The 19,355-nt window shown below is 47.2% G+C and overlaps 4 protein-coding genes across 8 annotated transcripts; all 4 read right to left on the bottom strand.

Moving 5' to 3' along the window:
• Positions 1-233: 233 nt before the first annotated feature.
• On the bottom strand, positions 234-5,900 carry fam76b (family with sequence similarity 76 member B). The gene is made up of 10 exons (XM_061803575.1): positions 5,388-5,900; positions 4,092-4,156; positions 3,940-3,994; positions 3,700-3,855; positions 3,439-3,623; positions 2,316-2,366; positions 2,125-2,202; positions 1,912-2,047; positions 1,739-1,840; positions 234-1,179 (listed from the first exon to the last, which is right to left on the bottom strand). The coding sequence occupies exons 1-10, from the start codon at positions 5,472-5,474 to the stop codon at positions 1,090-1,092; spliced, it is 1,005 nt and encodes a 334-aa protein (XP_061659559.1). The 5' UTR covers positions 5,475-5,900; the 3' UTR covers positions 234-1,089.
• Positions 5,901-7,433: 1,533 nt separating this feature from the next.
• On the bottom strand, positions 7,434-13,154 carry mtmr2 (myotubularin related protein 2). 3 transcript variants are annotated; one of them, XM_061803570.1, is made up of 16 exons: positions 12,900-13,154; positions 12,244-12,328; positions 12,135-12,158; positions 12,010-12,073; positions 11,844-11,938; positions 11,672-11,776; positions 10,879-10,983; positions 10,705-10,788; positions 10,161-10,310; positions 9,891-10,079; positions 9,632-9,817; positions 8,944-9,150; positions 8,764-8,856; positions 8,574-8,687; positions 7,924-8,100; positions 7,434-7,829 (listed from the first exon to the last, which is right to left on the bottom strand). In XM_061803570.1, the coding sequence occupies exons 1-16, from the start codon at positions 12,974-12,976 to the stop codon at positions 7,680-7,682; spliced, it is 1,905 nt and encodes a 634-aa protein (XP_061659554.1). In that variant the 5' UTR covers positions 12,977-13,154; the 3' UTR covers positions 7,434-7,679. The 3 variants fall into 3 exon arrangements, with proteins under 3 accessions (XP_061659554.1, XP_061659553.1, XP_061659555.1); XM_061803569.1 differs by having other exon boundaries at positions 7,434-7,844; positions 12,900-13,153; XM_061803571.1 differs by lacking the exon at positions 12,900-13,154 and adding an exon at positions 12,674-12,884 and having other exon boundaries at positions 7,434-7,844.
• A 320-nt stretch (positions 13,155-13,474) lies between these two features.
• Positions 13,475-15,659, bottom strand: cwc15 (CWC15 spliceosome associated protein homolog). Of its 2 annotated transcripts, none has more exons than XM_061803580.1 (7): positions 15,551-15,659; positions 15,005-15,146; positions 14,811-14,923; positions 14,396-14,505; positions 14,208-14,327; positions 13,953-14,125; positions 13,475-13,884 (listed from the first exon to the last, which is right to left on the bottom strand). In XM_061803580.1, exons 2-7 carry the CDS (start codon positions 15,133-15,135, stop codon positions 13,755-13,757), a joined length of 777 nt encoding a protein of 258 aa, XP_061659564.1. In that variant the 5' UTR covers positions 15,136-15,146; positions 15,551-15,659; the 3' UTR covers positions 13,475-13,754. The 2 variants fall into 2 exon arrangements, with proteins under 2 accessions (XP_061659564.1, XP_061659565.1); XM_061803581.1 differs by having other exon boundaries at positions 15,412-15,552.
• Positions 15,660-15,990: 331 nt separating this feature from the next.
• LOC133491874 (uncharacterized) lies at positions 15,991-19,332 on the bottom strand. 2 transcript variants are annotated; one of them, XM_061803572.1, is made up of 2 exons: positions 18,993-19,332; positions 15,991-17,879 (listed from the first exon to the last, which is right to left on the bottom strand). In XM_061803572.1, exons 1-2 carry the CDS (start codon positions 19,079-19,081, stop codon positions 16,592-16,594), a joined length of 1,377 nt encoding a protein of 458 aa, XP_061659556.1. In that variant the 5' UTR covers positions 19,082-19,332; the 3' UTR covers positions 15,991-16,591. The 2 variants fall into 2 exon arrangements, with proteins under 2 accessions (XP_061659556.1, XP_061659558.1); XM_061803574.1 differs by having other exon boundaries at positions 18,783-19,331.
• Positions 19,333-19,355: the final 23 nt, after the last annotated feature.

The raw sequence follows: 19,355 nt of genomic DNA, 5'->3' as shown, positions 1-19,355 counted from the left end.
AAATTGAGGGGATTGCGTATAATGCCATTTAGCAGCTGTGGCCCCACAGGTAGGATTTGACCTAGAGTTGAACGAGACAAAGTAGTCCTGAGCATCCCAGACAGAGAGAAAGCTGCGATTGGTGCAGATTTCAATGGACATGCGGGCAAAGGAAACCGTAAGTACCAGATGGTGGTGGACTTTGCAAAAAGGAAGGAATTGCCAGTGGTTGAACACTTATTTCCAGAAGAGAGTGGATTCTAACCAGATTTAATTGTTTTTAAAACACTTGGTTCGGGGGGTTGGGGGGGGGGGGGGAAGAGATACAAAAATGTTGTTTGACAGCAAAGTATGAAACGGCCCAATAATAAAGACGTGAAGGGAGTGGTTTTTTTTTTTTTTTTTTGCAAAACCTATAAATGATCAATGCACCTGGCCTCACCGTACACATACTATACTCACTAAAACATACACAAGCAAGAGTTGAAATATACAACAGCTGACCCCAATGTCATACGTTTAAAAGAGTTTCTTTTAAAAAAAAAAGAAATTAAAATTGGCAATTAAAAACACCCGCTGGTAAAATCATGCAGAATTACAATCGTTGCAATCAAGATGAAACAGCAAAGGGGGAGGGGGAGGGGGGAGTTTCCATCCACAAAAGTTTCAACAGGTTCGCCGACTGCTTGACGGAGTGTTGGCGTGTGCCCCCCCCCTCCCCAAAAGTTTGCATATATTGTGAAGTCTCTCCATTCTGGAAAACTCATCTTCCAGAATATTTTAGAAAAATAGAATAGCTATTAAAGGACCCCCCCAATGTGGCGTAGTATTGTCTTGAGGACATCGAGTTGGGTGGGAGGGTTGGCAGTTGGGGGAGCCAAGACAGAGAGTCCAATAAATAAAAAAATAGTGCGCAACGCATAGAAAATCCAGAGCATTTGTGGATGCTTGCCACATTTCGGCCGGCAGTGCTAATAAACGACGGCGCCGTCCCACATCCGAGTTGCGTCCGGGCGTTTTCGAGGGCGCTTCCGCTTCGTCGTTTCTGGCGCAAAGAGGAAACGCCTTCCCGGTGGGGAAATGAGGTCGTCCCCGCTGGTGGGCAAATTGTTAGGGCAGCGGCAGCGAACTCCCCGTCCGCTCAAACTTTTTCCCTTTGGACAGCGCGGCCACTTGTTTCATCAGCTCTCTGTTCTTCGCCTGAGGAATCAGTGAAAGATGACGTGAAACAGGCAACCATCACCCCGTTCACGTATACTCACCGGAGATATACACAGAGTTATGTTATTTCTGGAGAACAAAATATTAGGGGTGGAACCGATGAGCCGCCGCGCTCAACAAGTGAACTTGACTAAATTTTTGGCATCTCACCTTCCAACTCACCCGTCTGCTGTCGTCGTCTGACTAGAACGTTCTGAAGCAGCGAAATGTCGGACAACACTAAAATTAGCGTTTGCGGTGGATGCAAATAGTCGTGACGCCCGCCAGCTTCACCTACTCCGATCGGTGCTATTTCAACGACGAAGGCAGCAGCGCAAAGTGTGACATAAACAATGTCTAATCATGCTAAGACAACAACTTCATTTATTGGAGAAGTCAAACTTCAATTTGACCCCCCCCCCCCCCCCCCGACGGACCAAGCGGGCTAAGAAAGTAGGAAACGTTTGCGTCTACCGGGGCGGTCGCTTTTTTTTTTTTTTTTTTTTTGCTGCGAATTCCATCGTTGGTTGACCGCCGTCCGTAAGAACGCGAGCACTACCTGCTGCTGTTCCATCGACTCTTTGTGCGCCTTCTCCATTTGGTTCATCTTGACTCTCATGTTGGACTCTTGATACTGAAAGTCAGCTTTCAGTTCTGTGAGCTTGAATCAAACGTGAAAGTCAGCACCGGGAACGGAGACCCGACCGAGAACCGGCGCGGCGCTCCACCGACCTTTCGTTCCTTGTCTAGAATGGTCTGATCCCTCTGCTGCAGGAGTCTCTTCAGCGACATCACCTCTTCTTTCAGTTGGCTGATGAGAATGAAGTTGTCGGTTCCTCCCGAGTCCACGGACTGGGTGATTGAACCGCTGTTTGGGGGACAGACCAATCGATGAGGCCCGGAGGGGAAAAAGCTTTCCGGCAAGGAAGGAAGGAAGGATTATACCTGTCACCGTTTGATGGCTTCATCTCCAATTTGGCTTTCTTCTTTGGAGTCTCTTTTTGGATCGAAGACGATTTATGGCTGTCGGGCCGCCCCCACAAAAAAAAAAAAAAAAAAAAAAAAAAAAAAAACCCCCAAAATATTTATTGGTGCCATCCATTCAATGAATACATTGCCTTTGGGTCAAGCTTTACCTGGGCTTCCACAATCCTTGCTCCTGTTCAGGACTCAGGCTTCCGCTGAGCCTAGCAAAAGACACGGATAACCTTAATCATGATGACGTGGTACAATCGGTCGAAAACAAACTCATAAAGGCTTCAAACGACAAAGCAGATGGCGGTTGTCACAAAGTCTCTGCAAAGGAAACGCCTCTCCATCGATTGCAGCAGAAACTCGGCACGCGTCGAGCACGGCCGTCTGCCTCACGTTCGAGAGGTCTTCTTCAAACTGCCGTTTTGGTTCTCAGAAATTTTCATTGTGTGAGGTTAGCTTCGGTGAACACTTCAATTGTCAGTAGGGGCCAATTTGTGTTTTCCTGTGCTCAAGACCAGTCCCAAGGTCTGCCCCAGGTTTCGGCTCACCTCATCATATTTTTAATGGGTTCTGGAGGACCGGGGTTCAAATCCCGACCCCCGCCCGCGTGGAGTTTGCGCGTTCTCCGGGCGGGCGCTCCGCTTTCCTCCCACGTCCCCAAAACGCGCAACATTAATTGGACACTCTAAATTGCCCATCGGTGTCATTGTGAGTGTGACCACTGTTTTGTCTCCGCGATTGGCCGGCGACCGGTTCCTGCCCTGTCGACGGCCGGGACGGGCTCCGGCGCTCCGTGTGAGGATAAGCGGCTAAGAAAATGGATGGATGGTTGGGAGAGAACCTTATTCAGATTTCTTAAACTTAAAAAAAAAAAAAAAAAAACATGTGTACACACACCTATCCATCTATGTTCTTCCCTGCTTATCCTCACAAGGGTTGCAAGAGCGCTGGAGCCAATCCCAGCTGTCAACAGGTTGGCAGATAGCGTTAAATGAGCTCGAGGTGGAAGAGGAGAAGTCTTCAAGTGTGTGCATTATTTTGTTGAACAAGCCGAGCACTTGGTCACCAACTACGCGGCTGTATTGAGTCATTTTACCTTTCTAAAAAATGACAACGTAAATGTATTGCTCACGATGGTAGAAATGAAATGTACCGTATACAAAGGTTCTTAAAGACGTCCATCTTGGAGCAAATGAGTTTTTTTAAGAAGCATCTCGCAACCCTGCAGCCCGTCGCGTTAATCAGCACCCGAGAAGCGGTCGTCGGGCGTACGAGGCGACGTACTTGTGAGCGCTGCTGTGTCTTTGTTGGTGATGGTGCTGCAGCGAGTGATGATGATGATGATGGTGGTCTTTCTCGTTGAGGGCCGAAGAGTTGGAGGAGCCGAAGCCTTTCCTCTGTTCCTTGGTCTTCTGCAGAACGCGGCGGTAGGACAGAGTGCAGAGCCAGCACAGAAGTTTTCCGTCCACCTGCGGGACGAGACGGCCGCATGAGACGCGGGCGGGCGGGCGGCCGTCGCGAACGCGGCGGCCGCTCGCTTCCTACTTTTCTCCTGCCTTCCTCCTTGCGGTCAAAGGCACACTGTTGTTTGCACTGCTCGCAGGTTTGAGGCGGCCCGTATTTCTTTTCAGAGTTGGTACAACGTTGGCACTTGGTCCCAATAAACGCCGCAATGATGTTACAGTACTGACACGGTTTGGGCTGGGGAAAAAAAAAATAAATAAAAGTTCTCATCACTTGTACACGGAATGCAATTGGACAGCGTCTACGGCGGTTCGGACTCACCGTCCCAAACTGCTTGACGTTCTGGGCGCATTTCTTGCAGATGGTATTGGTTTTACTGTTAAAAAAAAAAAAAAAAAAAAAAGATGAAAACAAGCCAGAAAGAAACACAACAGAACGAATAAAGTAAAAAATAAAAATCAATTCAGTCTCACCTTTCTTGCTGAAACTCGGATCTGCAGTACGTGCACTTCACGATTGGGTGTGCGATGCGACACTCCTGAGGCCACAAAACAAGCGTCAATCATTTTCATACGCTCAATTATTGACAACCTTACTATGCATTTCACACGGGGTGCCGTTTGTTGGAAAATTGGAAACTAGCCGCGATCTCATGCAATCGAGTACAACAACACTACGTCATATCGTGGACGTCTTAAAACATTGATTTGCTGAATAAAAGCTTAAAACTGTCATCAATCTTCACCTCTGAAAATATCAGCTCATTGGAATATTTTGTATTTTATGGTTGTTCAAGTGTCTTCCTTTCCAGAAACATTGTAGTAGCTTCATGTGGACAACTTTGAGCCATCCTCACATAGACATTTGAATTTGGGCCCACTTCCACCTCGGAAAATATTCTGATAATCCCAGTGTTATGGATTTTTGGGACGTTGCTTTTTGTGTATTGTGAGCACCTGCGGAAAGGAGAACTCAGTTTACCAGAACGCTTATCCTCACCTGAGTCGCACGGGTGCCGGGGCCTATCCCGGTGACCTTGTGGCGAGAGGCGGGAAAAACCCTGAACTGGTCGTCAACCAATTGCAAGGCAGATGGAAAAAAAAAAAAAAACGACCATTCATAGGCGGGGGGCTGGGATTTGAACCCCGGCCTTCAGAACTGTGAGGCCAATGTGCTCACCGTTCCGTTGGATAACACTTCAAACGCCCATAAAATTCCCTTTTCTGAGGTAGTGGGAATTAAGATGAAATGTGCGCAGAAATTGTGATGATGATGATTTTCTCAAGAACTTGGTGACAAACTTTTTTTTTTTTTTTACATGAAGCATTTTTAAACTGTCCCCCCCCCCCAAAAAAAAAAACAAAAAAACCAAGCAAACAATGGTTTGCAAATGTATCTATCATATCCTTTGACCTTATTGGAATTTCATTTGCCAGACCGCTAGAAAATGGCTGGTAGTTGTGAAGTGGACATGATTTCAATTTTCCATTGACAAAAATGTGACGTGCTATCGTATTCGGACTCCCTCGCCTCCATATTTTTGGTTGTTTCTGCTCCATCGTGCATCTTTGGAAGGTTTCCACGCTGAAATTTTGGCCTATTCTTCTTTGCAAGTTATCTGAAGGTTCGTCGGTCGGATGGACTCGGCTGCTGCGCGTCTCACTCCCCCCCCTCCTTTTTTTTTTTTTTTTTTTTTTGTTATTGGCTGCCGGCCGACGTTTGTTTTTAAACGTTTCCAACGACGGACGGACGGCGACACACTGGCAAACCTTGCACAGCTGCTGCCCCTGCGACAGCTCCTCGAACGGGTACCGCTGGTTACACTTCGTACAGGCGTAGAGAGCCGACGTCGCCATCGTCGTCGTCGCCGCCGCCGCCGACCGACCGACACCGGCAGAACTGGGACCGGATTAAAGAGCGTCGCTATGAATCCCGAAAGCGGCACAAGGGCTAAGTCCACATTCCCGGCTAATGCGAGCTAGCCAAGCTAAAACTGTTGGAGAGCAGCCGAAGAACAATCAACTCGAAAGACGGGCTGTGCCGCGCGACCGCGCCGGTTCCAGTCGACGAATAGACTTTTCCTTCAGCGAAAGCGACACATTTAGGACGATTGAGGGAATTGTGCTGAGTTTCCAAGATTTCCGCCGATGGTTTTTCCTGTTTTCTTTCTCTCGCTTTTCGGAGCGACGCCGCCGTCCTCATGTCAGCGGATGGGCGGTGACGTCACCGGAAGACGGCGGGACGAGGACCAATCGTCGCTCCGCGAAAATGACTTTTCAAATACTCACAGCCAATCACCTTGCCGAACAATCAGAGTTTCCCTCTTGGATGAATTTGGAGACGTTCTGTACTTGCAGTACTTGGTCGTCATTCCGCAGCCGGACTGGATCTGTGTGGGTTGGAGATACGCGCGATTTATTTCATTCAGGTTTGACCTGCCAAAATCAAGGCGATTTCGCCCGGGTCACGTGACGTCACTTGTGCCGTGTGTATTGCAAGTCGAAATGAAAAATTGCTTTGGGAGATAGCGGTCGTCGGCGGAAGTCGGAAAAATGGAATTGAACGACGCAAACCGTTGAAATTGTAGCTATGCTTTCAAATGTATGGAGCGGGGGGGGGCGCCTCTGGTAGTAGGAAGTGACAAGTGCTCGAGTACAGATACGTTTCTCTGCAATCTTTAAATAAATCATTGCCTTTTTCATCACCAAAATCGTACTGGTACCAGCGAAATAAAAACAAAAGGCAATATCGCAAAAACACGACACGAAAAATTGTTTTCATACAAATAACATTGAACTCCGTTATCAGTAAAACCTCCAAGTGCTTATGATATAAAGCCCTTTAAGATGTTGCTACATTATTAGAAGACAAAACATCTAAGAAAAAAGGGAACGCTAACACGGTCGTCCTGTTTCAGTAATGAGAATCTTTTATTGACAATCTCTGCAACACTCGTCAGACTTTAATTTGGGCACAACACAATTAAGGCATCAAACCGGAGATGATTACCACTAATGTGCTCTGGATTTTCATATTAGAAACGAAGCTCAAAATATATACTTTTTTTTTTTTTTTCCCCCTCTCTTATAATAGCCACATTTTAGCAAGCTAACCCCCCCCCCCCACCACCACCACCACCATTTGGGACAAGGCATAGTCTTTCAGATTAATTCAATTGGAGCTCGGTGCAAAGTATTAATTGTATTGTACCGAATATGATTATAGTGTCAATTGGCAGCTACCCTCACAAACACACAAAAAGTCACGTTACAATTATGAATAAATCTAAAACAAGTGGCCCCTGTTGGGTGTTGGCTGGAAACAAGAAGAGCACGTCTACAACAAATCATAAAAAATGTTGACCAACTTGAGTCATTTCTTACATGGCGCACGATGAACAAGACAAAACATTTGCTCAGAACCCAAAAAAAGACCGAAAACAACCCAAATTCAAAACAAACTCGTTTTTCATATGAAATGATCTATTAGGTATTGCAGTATTGCTTTCAGAATAGAGACAACTTATCAGATGTAAATGTATCGAAGCCGTTTTTGTCTCGGCCTGCACCGTCGTCATGATTTCCCTCGGAGGGGCATTAGAACAGTGAAACCATAGCAACGTTTCATCACCAAATCATATTGTTTCTATTAGCCAACACAACTACTTTTGAAATCAGAAGACAAGGAGATTAGTTTGCCCACATATTCTTGCAAGTAACTGGAGAAAAAGGCTTTGGTAACAGTAAAATGCAGTATCTCTGCATTATTGTTTATTCGGAGGAAAATCTGGAATTTAGCTACAGATTTTAGTTTAAAAAAAAAAAAAAAAAAATCTGCCCCCTGGGCCTTGATTTTGACACGTATGGTACAGAGTATAAATATCTTACGAGGGGAACATTTTAGTACATTAAAAAGGCAAGAAGATACGATAAACGGTGTTTAGTATTTACACGAGTCTGCCGGATGCGCGCACGCCGCCTGAGGAAGTCGCCTTCGCAGGACCTCGCAAGCCGTGCCCCGGTGACAAACGTACGAGACGGCGGGTGGCCGTTCGGGGGCGGTCAAACGAAGGTCTGCACTGGGGTGATGGACCGCGTCGGAGAGCCCGCCCGCTCCGCGGAAGAGGACGCCGAGCGGTCGGTGGCCTCTCGCTGCAGCTCGTCGACTCTCTTCTGCAGCTCGGCGCGCTTGGCCAGCAGTTCCTTGTGGCGCTGATGAACAGGTTCCTTGAATAAACGGGTGACGGGAGAGTCGCCTTCATTTGGGGACGCTCGAGTCGGCTCTTGCGCGAGTGACAACTCTCACCTGAGGCCTCATGCGAGGGTTCCAGCGTATGTAGTAGCCGACCCAGAGCTCCAGGTGGCGTAAGCTCACGACCGGGAACAGCACGTGATTGGAGAAGTTCACGTACAAAGGGTTGGTGAACTCCTCCAGCTGGCTGTTAACGTATGACCACAAGGAAACGGTCCTCTTTGGAATCTCCTGCAAAACAGACATTCTTATGGTTTATGGCAACATCGCAAGGATGATTTTTTTTTTTTTTTTTTTTTTAACTCCATGCATTAAGAAATCAGTGGTGGCAAAAGCACTTGCAGTATGCAGTGAATGAAGTCTTGGTGTCTCACAATGTATTATACTGCCCCCAAGTGGCCACGGAGGGGGGAATTGGCTCGCATTATTGCTGTCAATTCTCTCTAATTCACGTCACGCCATGTAAGACCCGAACAATTCCATCCAAATTTCAACCGAGGTTGATTTGATTTGGGTTGCGTCGTCCTCCACGTACGTTGAAAAGTAACGAGCTTATTCCGACAAAGATATCGGACGGATATCGTTTTTCCAAATGTAGGGAGTGAAAATGGTGGGCAGGAATAAAAACCTCAAATTTCCTGAAGGGACTCGTGAAAAATATACTTAGTCCAGTTAAAGAAGGAAAGGAAAGTGCGTGCACATACTTCCTTCAACCTCTGCTGTTCGCTGTTACACAGGAACGTCCCAAACAAGCAGCTGTACAGATGGTCCAAGATGGTCACCAGGAAGTATTCGTTAAACTCAAAAGCTGCGGGAAACTGAAACAAACCGTGAGCATCTGATTACCCAGCCAGTTACGAAAAAAGATTCACAAAGAGGCACTCATCTGTTCACCTGGCGACTCAACTGCCACACGCAGTCAACAAACTGAATGAAAACGGGCGAGCGATCGGCGTCCGTGTGGTTCTTGTCGCCGTGGCCGATACGCTGAAAGACACGTGAGGAATTGAACGCCCCCCCCCCCCCCTTCAATTCTCGAAGGCGCGGGGGGGGTGCGCGCGACAAAGACTTTACCAGCTGGAAGCGGTGGCCGAAGCTCAGCCATTCTTTCTCCAGCAAGACCTGGAAGCCCCGAATGGTTCTGTAGTAACCGTCCAGCATCAACATGGCCAGCGAGGTGAGCTGGGCCGTGCGGTCCCAGCCGTCGCTGCAGTGGACCACCACGGACGTTTTGCCGGACTCCACCTTGTCTGCGATACGCAGCGCCCCAGCCAGGATCAGCTGCGGGCAAAAAAAAAAAACATCCAGTGGGTATAAGAAGTCGACACACCCCTGTCTGTTCAAATGACACCTTGTGGTGCTATTTAAAAAAAAAAAAAAAAAAGCATCGGGACCGAGAAGAGCCATTTCAAAGCTATTTTCACAATGATGTGTGACTCCAAAAAAAAATGAAAAAGCAGAATTTAAAAAAAATGGAGAATGTAAGTCAATACAAGTCCAAATGACCATTTTAAGGGCATTTTTTTGGACCGGCAAACTCCCCTTCAAATGATTTTTTGCTGTCCGAGAATGCAAGTAAATAACTGCTTTGTGATTAAAAAAAAAACACATCCTGCTATCAACAATGGAAAATTCACGCTTAACAATGAGTGCCTTTCAACCTTGACAAAAACTTATTTCGCACGTCGGCTGCGGGTCAAAGGCGGCTCCTAAATGTTGTTCTCGTGCCCGATGATGAAATGCTTGAAATGCTTGGGCCGACCTTGATGTGCTCCAGCCAGTGAGTGGACTCCAGATTGGAAAGCCAGCGGGAATCTTCAATGTTGGGGTAGACGACGTCCTTCAGCTTGCGCAGCGACTCTCTCATGACGTGGATGTTGTGAATATCCAAGAACACCAACTCGGCGTTTTGATAAGCATCCTCGCTTTCATATCCGCCACCTTTCATCTGATTTATGGAAAAAAAAAACAAAACAGTGTTTGGCCACGCTTGGCGCTTTTCCTCCTCCTTCAGCGCAAACCTTGTTGGCCGCAGCGTTGACGCTGGGCCTGGCATCAAAAATGAAGAGTTTATGTGACTGGGCGTTGGCATCCATGATTGCCTGCAGGTATTTTTCATCCTCTTTGCTTCGCTTCCCATTCACTCCGACCATGGGCTGACTGCAACGCGTCACTGTGGCCTGGCTCTCCGGGTGGATCCAGGACAGAACCTGGAAAAAAGCCCGCGAGGAAGCGGCCCGACGTCACGAGCGGCTCTTCACAAAAGACGCCGAAGCCAAATGCTCACTCACGGGAATCCTTCCCTTTGCCCGGAAGGCCGCCACTCTCTTTAGCTCCTCATCCGGGATGTGGACCGGAACCGCCATCGTCGACGGGTACGTGTCGCACAGTTCGTAGTGATCGTTTACCTTTGTAATCCTCCAACTTTCATTGGGAATGCCCTTAGCGACACATAAGTGAGTCAATAATCAGGATAAATTTGCCAATAAGATCCCCCCAAAAAAGGGAAAATTGTAATCATTCGGCTGACGCTGATCCATTTTCATGACTGAATGATTCTGATAAGGACACCAAAGTCCTTATTGCGAGTTTGACCCCAGTGTCCGTTATTAGGTCTTTTGAACAATTTGCCCCATTTTTTTGGACCAGGCAGACTAATTTGAGTCACTTCAGTTTGTTTTGCGGTTCCAAAAGGGGACACAACTAACTGCACCCATGAACAAAAATGCAGTTTGTGTCGTCGCATGCCGCTACGATGCCGAAACCGTCTCGCGAGATAACGCCCCCCCCCCCCCCCCTCCAATCTGCCGAATTTGTGGTGATGAAATAGCGTACCTGTCTTTTGTATTCAGAGACCGCGTCATACACCTTCCATCCATTCTCAGGAAACACTTGTCCGTACTCGAAAGCAAATATTTGCTGCGGGGGGTAGGAAGAAGTCAATCAGTCGGCGGGTGGGAAGCGGCCGCAAGCCCCGCGAGCCAGCAACACGGCCGATCCGTCACTCACCAACCCGTTGGAGACAGGAAACGCAAATTTCATCAACACTTCGAAAACGGACTTCCTGAGGGTGTCATCCATTTGTTTGTGCGCAAACCGCAGGTTTCGCATATCCTGAGGAGAGGCACAAGCCAACATATTGCGCTCACACGCGGGGGCTCGAACGGCAGCACGCCAACGTCGTGAGCTTCATGCCGGGAGGATATTAAGCACTCTGCGTGTCAAGTCCGGTCGGCTTCACCGATATACATATTGCTAAATTAATGGAGGGGATATTGAGTGAACAGTAATTCCTGGCCTACAGAGTGCACCAGGTTATAAGCCTCATGCAGTACATTTGGAAAGGAAATACCGTTTGGAACATACGTACGCCGCAGCTGGGTAAAAACCGCAAGTGCCCACATTGAAACGTGAAATATTTACAAAGAAAGACGGCACACGTGAGAGTTTAACGCTAACGCTCGCACTGCGCAAACAGGTCCGGCCAAGGAAAAAAAAAAAAACAACAACATACCAGTAAAACTCACTGAGACACGTCAGTAATATGCTAGCTAGCGCAGCGCTAACAGGGCCGGACCGGTAAAAGTCACTTCGTCGGCACATATACTCCACCGTTCTCACTCTTACCTTTTCCGCTCGAGGGCCCCTTGCGGCCGTTAGAAAAAAAATGCACAAGTTAGCCGCATCAGGGTTGAAAGCGTGTGAAAAAAGTCGCGGCTTATAGTTTGGAAATGACGATAGTTAATGAAGCGACACATAAGTTGTCACCTAGCGCACCGGGAGCGCGTTTGTTGTGCCTCACCTTGCAGACGAGGCCGTAGGACGCATCGCCGCGGCTCGACGCGCTGCCGATCTTCTCCACGCGACTCACGACCCCGAGGGGCAGGTCCAGCACAAAAGAGGGCTCCTACAGGTGGACTTTGCGTTAACGCAATCTTCACTGACTCGGGCCAAACATGAACGGAAGCTCATACCCTGTCCATGCATTTGAAGAAGAGTCTGTAGTTGCTAACTGTCACTGTTCCACGTAACGCTCCGGTAAATGGACAGAAATAGGTGACGTCTTGAGCTGAAAAAAAAAAAAACAAAACAAAATTATCATTCAGTCATTATGAAATCACTTCACGGACGCACGCATACCCATATCTTGCACAACTTCATTTGGAAGTAACTGCGGCTCCTCTTTGTCAGAATCTCGAAAAACCTGTAATGGGGAAAAAGACATTTAGACATGTTCACGCAAAACATTCGGGGTGTCTGTCTACCTTTGCCGGAGTTTTGGGCTTGACCTAAAGATAAAAAAAAAAAAAAACAAGAGTTGATTTGGGGTTCATGAAGATTTGGGGGATGAACGGCATCCTGTTGCATACCAACCCTGATCTCTGGGGAAAACTCCGCTGAGGTGGTCATCTCGGACTGCACGCAAGAAGGAGCTTTCACTTGCGTCGAACGCTCACCGCTGTTTGGAGACAAAAGCTTTCTTTTACATTGCAGGCCTTCTGGAAGACCCAAGACTTTGCGACCGTTTTTTCAGCACAGTACGCAATAATTACTAATCAACAACAGCCACGTCGAAGTCACAAGCGTGACTTGAAATAATAATAATAATAATAATAATGTTCCGTCAAATGGCTATCTATTGTTTTCCGTACTCAAGGCGAATGTCGCACTCGAGACAAATTCCTTGTGTGTTGTCCTTGTTTACATTCTCGGCCAAGAAAACCTTGACAGCGACCACAAAGTCTTGGAGCGATTTTGCACGATCGTCACTCATTTTGAGCGTCGGTCAGACTTTAAAATCTACCTCGAAACTGCCATTAATGTTCATTTGAAACAACCTCATTGAAATATTTGGTCCAAAAAGGAACATTTCTATTTTTTTGCAAACGGAAACTGTCTCGAGCTATTAGGACGAAGATATGATTTTTGTTCAAAAAGCAATCCTGCCTTTAGTTATACGGAATGACTTTTATATTGTATGTTTTCTCAACTTTATCTCTGTGTATCTCTTAACCCTTAACCGAGGCTACCTGGACAATGAATCAACACTCGGATGTCGGGAAGATTGCTTCGACCCCAAACTGTCGATGCTTCCGGTCTTCTCCATGTTTTTCTCTTGCCTTTTGTCGACGTATTTAAAGAAATAAAATAAAATATATAAAAAAAAAGGTGTCTGCGATGGAGCTACAACGCTATTTAATCCCGAACTATCACTTTTGACAAATACGAAATCCCCAACCAACAAAAGGAAGCCGCCATGTTTTCCCAGCAGCCTCAGTCATTTCGCTGCACCGCCCCCTGTCGGTAGACTGGCGATTTGCAGCCTCACGCTCGTTTTCCTGGGCAAAGCATTTGTTGATGTCAAGATCGTTTTACACAAATTCTAGATCTCTATCATTGCTTAATAGAATACCACATACACGTACACCCTCTAATTCACACACCATACAAATTCTCACAAGATATACAAAAAACATTGCCCATCATTAGTGTGATCGCTAGCGCTAAAACCTGAGGTTATTCGTTAGAATACTTCACTGGAATTGAATTACAGCAATTTCCAAACGCGCACAGGTCTTAGGAAAAGCCTTCGAAGAACTTAATGTGATGTTTCATGAATCGATCTTTATTGAAAGTGTGAATCACATTTATATACAAGAGGAACATTGTTGCTGGGACAAATAAGAATGTATGTGATGTTCAACGACTGCGTCAGTCAGAAGGGTTTGGGAGAGGAAGGAGTCAACTCAACTCAAATGAAGCGAGCTCACATTTCTACCTAACATTCATTCATTCATCACGCGTTCCACTTTTCTCGTCACGCATGGCGGAGGCCGTCCTTAGAGGCGGGTTCGACCCTGACCCGGTGGCCGGCCAACGGCGGTCTACTTCACGTACTTTTCCATAAATTTCTTGTGAAACTCCGAGCGCAGGGTATCATTGATGAAGCGTTTCTCCTTGCGTGCTTTGTCCAATCCTTTCGCACAGTTCTTAAACACCACATCATCATCCCACCTGGAGAGAAATGGTTGAAGATGTGCATTACGCATAGAAAACAAAATGGATGATAACGTGCGCGTTACCTTCTCTTGACCTTGAATGTGTTCTGATTTTGAGCCATTTGCTGCTGCTGCTGCTGCTGCTGCTGCTGCTGTTGCTGCTGCTGTTGCTGCTGTCCTGCCAAATTAATCAAGGGATTGCCGCTCAAGATATTCTCCATTCTGATCCTCTCCTCCTCTGCTTTTTGCTCTCGCTCCTAAAATGGAAAAACACAGCAAAGACGTTTGCCTTCAGCTAAAACGTCGCAGAGCTTTCATTTTTATGAATCGATAGTTGACCCTGCGTTCTTGCTCCTCAGCGCGCTCCTTTTTAATCTTCTCCAGTTCCGCCAGAAGAGCCGCAGTGTCGTCGTCGTCGTCGCCGCCGCTATCCTCCCCAGAGTTGTCATCCTCGTCGTCCTTTTCACACACAAACAGAATCCGGAGTGAGCACGCTGCCAGTCTGGCGGGACGAGTTGGCGACGCACCTCTGTCAGGGGATCGTCTGCGTCAAGATTGGCGGCCGGAATTTGGTCCAGTCTGGGCCTCTTGGAGGAAGAGGAGGAGGAGGAGGAGGATGAAGATGATGTGGTGTACTCTGTCGAGTCAAGAAGGAATTGTCTGTTGACCAAGATGCTTTCATTTTGATCAACTACAGAGATGTCCACACATGCAAATAGTCCCCTGTTGCTTTCTCCGATAATGCACAGCTGAGAGTTTGGAAATAACTCATCCAAGTGGGAAATTGCTACATGTTGAGCGCGCCTTCACACGGGCAAGGAGTTACATGCGATGGGGAAGGAACGATAGCAGCGGCTTAGCACAGGTTTTGACAAGTGTCCGGAGGCCCCCAAACAGGCAAATGATTTCTCCCGGCCCGCCGTCGACCAACTCGAGACGAACCTCTCGGTCCCCTCTCTCTGGTCTTCTCACGAGCAGCTACGCGCTCCCTCTCCTCCAGCTCCCTGCGGAAGTCACGGGCACGGACTTCCTCCGGGGCATCCTGGGTAGGCTGCCTGGCGGAAGATTACGAGACGAGATGCGGACCCAAACTCTTGCAGACTGCTAATCCCGCTTGATAACTTCGCCCTACTGACCTGTACTTGATTTTGGTGTGACCTGGGAGATCTCGACTGGAATACTGTTTGGACAGTGCGCTCAGGTCACCTTCCCCCTTCCCCCGGCCTCCTCTGGCCGGTTCGAAAGTTGGTCTTGCCGCTGTAGTCATGGTGGATGGCTCTGTGTGTTTTGACACAGCGAAGGCAGCGAGGAAAACTTATTAGCAAAGGGTGCAACGAACCGTCGGACGACGAGTGAACAGCGTGAATCGCACAGGCAAGGCAAGGCAGGGCCCGGCCCGGCCCGGCCCGACACGACTATGAGTCGATTTCAAGTCATGAAAGCAAATAGTATAAGCATGCAATAAGCAATAATGGGCTTAGTTCTTCCCGTCATGACCGGGAGCCATGAGACGTCTGTAAGCTAGCAATGTCAAGAAGCCTACCAGGTGGATCTATGCGCTCTTCCCAGGAGAGAAAACGCAATATTCAGCGACAACAATCAATCAAAACGCGTATAGCGATCAAGGTTGCTTGTGAAAAGCAACAAATAAACAATAGAAATACGGCAAATGGCAAACTTACAACAATACGCTTGCTCTGGGAAAAAAAAAAAAAAAAGGATGGGCTTCCGTAACTACGTCACTTCCTACAAAAGCGTTGCATTCACTGACACTCGGAACAAATAGGAAATGAAATGAAATTATGTAGAGCTAGCCCCGTAACGCATCATATGCAGAAATACAATTGTTTCAAATATTAGATGTAATGTGTTTGATTCAAATGAACAACGGTAATAACTTGCAGACTGGATAGCTTATGCTTGGACAAATTGATGTGCTCAAAGGACACTAGATTTGAAAAATAAGCATGGGCCAAATCAGTCATAGATGAGGTACAAAAAAAAAAGGTAATAAAATGTGTGAAAATACAATATTTTAAGACTAAAATCAACATGAATGCTATTTTATTCTTTATTCCGTGCACATGCAAATATTTCATGCAACAATATACAAAAAGACAAGTGGGAACTGGATCTGGCTTTATTTTGTGAACCAGTAAATACATTAATTGAAAGAAATAAATGGACTATAATGTCAATGCAATAATAATGTACAATCACTTGTGAGATCTTTAAAAAAAACTTTGTGTTGGTAAAAAATGCTAACGTGAGAAGCAATGACATGAATTCTGGGACAAAACGTCACCTGCGATGCATTTGATCAGATCTCATTCAGTGATAATCCTCTGGTGTTTATTTTTGTAAATTATACCTCAATTATCTGTTGGATACATTTCTGCATGGGTCAAAAGAATTGCTCATCTAGACAGGATCCCCCCCAAAAACATAATACATATCACAGTTCTGACTTGACCCCCCCCCCCCCCCTAAATACCTTTTAGGTACATGATAAAACGACATGAATTTATGAATTTTCACGTGAGCGTGCGGTCGCAGGCTATTTCCCACCAAGAGTTTGTTGATGCAGCCTCCCGTTCGGTTGGTGCATTTGCAAAGACGAATTTACTTGGAAAGAAAGACATCTCGTGCAACATCCAACACGCTCCATATTGTCTTACGGGTTTAGCGCACCTTTGAAGACTTTGAATTGACAAGAGTTCGTCTCAAAGTCCGGGAGCAGTAAAGCTTCCCACAACATGCCGCGCTGACGTGTCCCCAGTTGGAGGGTCCGCGTTGGACGACGGCACCAAGTGGGCTTCATCAAAAGGAAAGCGGCTCGGTGGGTACACGCCGCATTTCCGAAAACCTTCCCGAACTATCCGGATCCCCTCGTCCTCTTTAGCCACCTGATACGCCGCCTTGAACACGGCCGAAAAGTCCTTCTTGCTGACCGCAAAGGGCGCGGCGTCGGCGGAGCGCGGGTCGCCAACGAGCGCGGCAAAGCGCCGCTCGATGAGTGGGAAAAAGCCGGCGCGCAGCGGCTGCAGGACGTGGGCGCAACGAGGCGGCAGGGACAGGAGGACGACGCCCTCCTTTCGGGCGGCCTCCACCACTTCCAGGTTCACCGGTGACCTGTGGCCGTCGAAAATCAGGAGCAGCGGCCGTTCTTGAGGAGCGCGCGGCAGAAAGTGTCTGAGGAACCACTTCTTGAACAGTTCCGAGGTGACGCCTCCCGAGTCCGACCAGCCGTAGAGGGCGTCCGACGGCCCCTGCGTCTTGTAGCGAGCTCCTCCCGGGTAGGCTTTGGAGTAGACGATGAACGGGGGAAGATCCGTCCCGGCGGCGTTCCAGCAAGCCAGGACAGAGGTGCAGTCCTTGGAGCCCGGCGTGGACTTGCAAGCCAGACCGGCGGCGTCGGGAAGGAGCGCCCTCTTCCGAGCCAGCTGGAAAACCAACTCGTCGCAATTCCAGATGCGCTGAGGCTCGTCGGCCAACGCGTGAGCTTCCGCCGCAGAGCTGAGGAGGTGAAAAAAATGATCCAAGGCTTCCTTCCTGACACCGAGCGTCCTCCCTCGGGTAACGCCGTCGGCTGGTTGAATTGTGATCTTCTTTCCTTGACGCTTTCTGAAGTTGAGCCACCAGGTCTGGCCCAGTTTGGAGAAGGCCACCACCCGGCGGTGTTGACGCTTGTAAATGGAGGACGCAAACGACACCAGCTGCCGTTTTGTGAGCGGGAATCCGTGCTCGGACATGTACGAGGAGAATTCCACCAAAAGTTCCTCGTCAGAAGATGTTATCAGCTGAGCGGGACCGCTGCGACTCCCCGGCGTCACCCGCCCGCTGACCCGGTCCCCCAGGGAGGATTTGGGGACCCCAAACTCTTTGGCTGCCTGTCTCACCGTGCACTTCCCTGACTTCACCTCCATCAGTGCATGCGTCATGGCTTCCTCGCTCCATTTCTTTTTCTTCCTCCTTCCAATTTTGTCAAGATGGTTTCTCGAAGGCATGGCCCTAGGATGGAGGAGAACACGCGCGTGAACGCACTTAGACGGACATCTCGAATAAAAACGGATCGCTGAGTTAAGACGGCACGACGGTTCACGGAGGCCATGGTATTTTCCCCCCGTCTATTGTACTTTGTATGTCACACGGTGTAGGCATCGCTACAAAATTAAAAGTCCTGGACGAGAAGCCCACTCGATGGCAACAATGCATAATATTCAAGAAAAAAAAAAAAAAAAAATTACTGTATTGTCAATTTTGGATGCCTTTCAGTTCTCAAACCCATTATCATCATCATCATCATTATAAAAGACACCTATAGAATTACAACTTGTTTTCAAGAAACAAAATGGAGAACAAAACTCGGACAGACACCTTTTATGGCCTCTCATAGGTACCAAACTCTTATAATACAATGACAAAACACAGACATACCTCATGTTTTGTTTTTGTTTTTAAACACAAAAGGAAAACCACAGTTTGAACAAAAACAATCGTGTTTAACCTATAGACTCGTACTATTGAGAGCATGTTGTGGAAATCTTTCTTGTGTTAGCGTGCACTGCACTGTACTGTATTGTATTGTACATAATATGACTGGAAAGGCTACGGTCATCTCCCGCTTCTGCTCATTTATTGTTTTGTTCCTTGTTTAATTAGCAAGTTTTTACTCTTCGAAAATCTTATTCTTTTAGGTCGCACTACAGATCAACTTTTACTGTGACGCTAAAATAGAGACTTGTGGTCGCAAACAAGCTTTGGCTTGAAACTTGAATTCCTACCATGTTTTTTTTTTTTCTACAAATGTTTGAATATATTTGACTCGGTTCAATAACCACCTACAAATATATATATCATTAAAAAAAAAAGACAGCGTTTGAGCTAGTAACAAATCGTACTGGAGGGACTTACTGATATTTTAAGTAGCTAATGAGAAAATGATCGTCGTTCAGCACTTGCAGAAATTATCTGGAGCGAATAAACCCTTAAAAACTCCTTTTGCACAATCTTCAGCCTGTAAGTTGTGTTACCGCTGGGGGGGGGGGGGGGGGAACCCACATAAAACAAACAAAAACCCAACGAGAGTAAAATTTCCTCCTTTCCAGTCGTGTCGCTTCCCACCTGGAAATAAATGTAGTGCGTTTCAAAATAAAAGTCAATAACTTCCGCCCGTAAAAAATAGCTCCGATTTCAAGATCTAGTCGTCTCATGTCATTAGTCCAGAAATGATTCAACGCTTCAGGTGCCTCTGGAGTCGCTCCTTCGCGAGGCACAATCTCATCCGAAGGCGGCTGAGCTGACCAAGCACTGTCTTGTCTTTGCTTTAAGGACCAAACAACCCCCCCCACCCCCCCACCCCCCAAAATTGCCGACACCTTCCGTCACTCGTCAAAATGAGGAAGTTGCTGTGAAGTCCGCAGGGGGGGCAGAGCCACTGATTTAAAAACAACAACAAAAAAAAAAAAAAAAAAAAAAAAAAAACCA

Source organism: Syngnathoides biaculeatus, chromosome 18 (genome assembly GCF_019802595.1).
Source record: "Syngnathoides biaculeatus isolate LvHL_M chromosome 18, ASM1980259v1, whole genome shotgun sequence".
NCBI classification, from domain to species: Eukaryota; Metazoa; Chordata; class Actinopteri; order Syngnathiformes; family Syngnathidae; genus Syngnathoides; species Syngnathoides biaculeatus.
The sequence above is the reverse complement of the archived record's forward strand: the minus strand, read 5'-3'. Positions and strand labels throughout refer to the sequence as shown.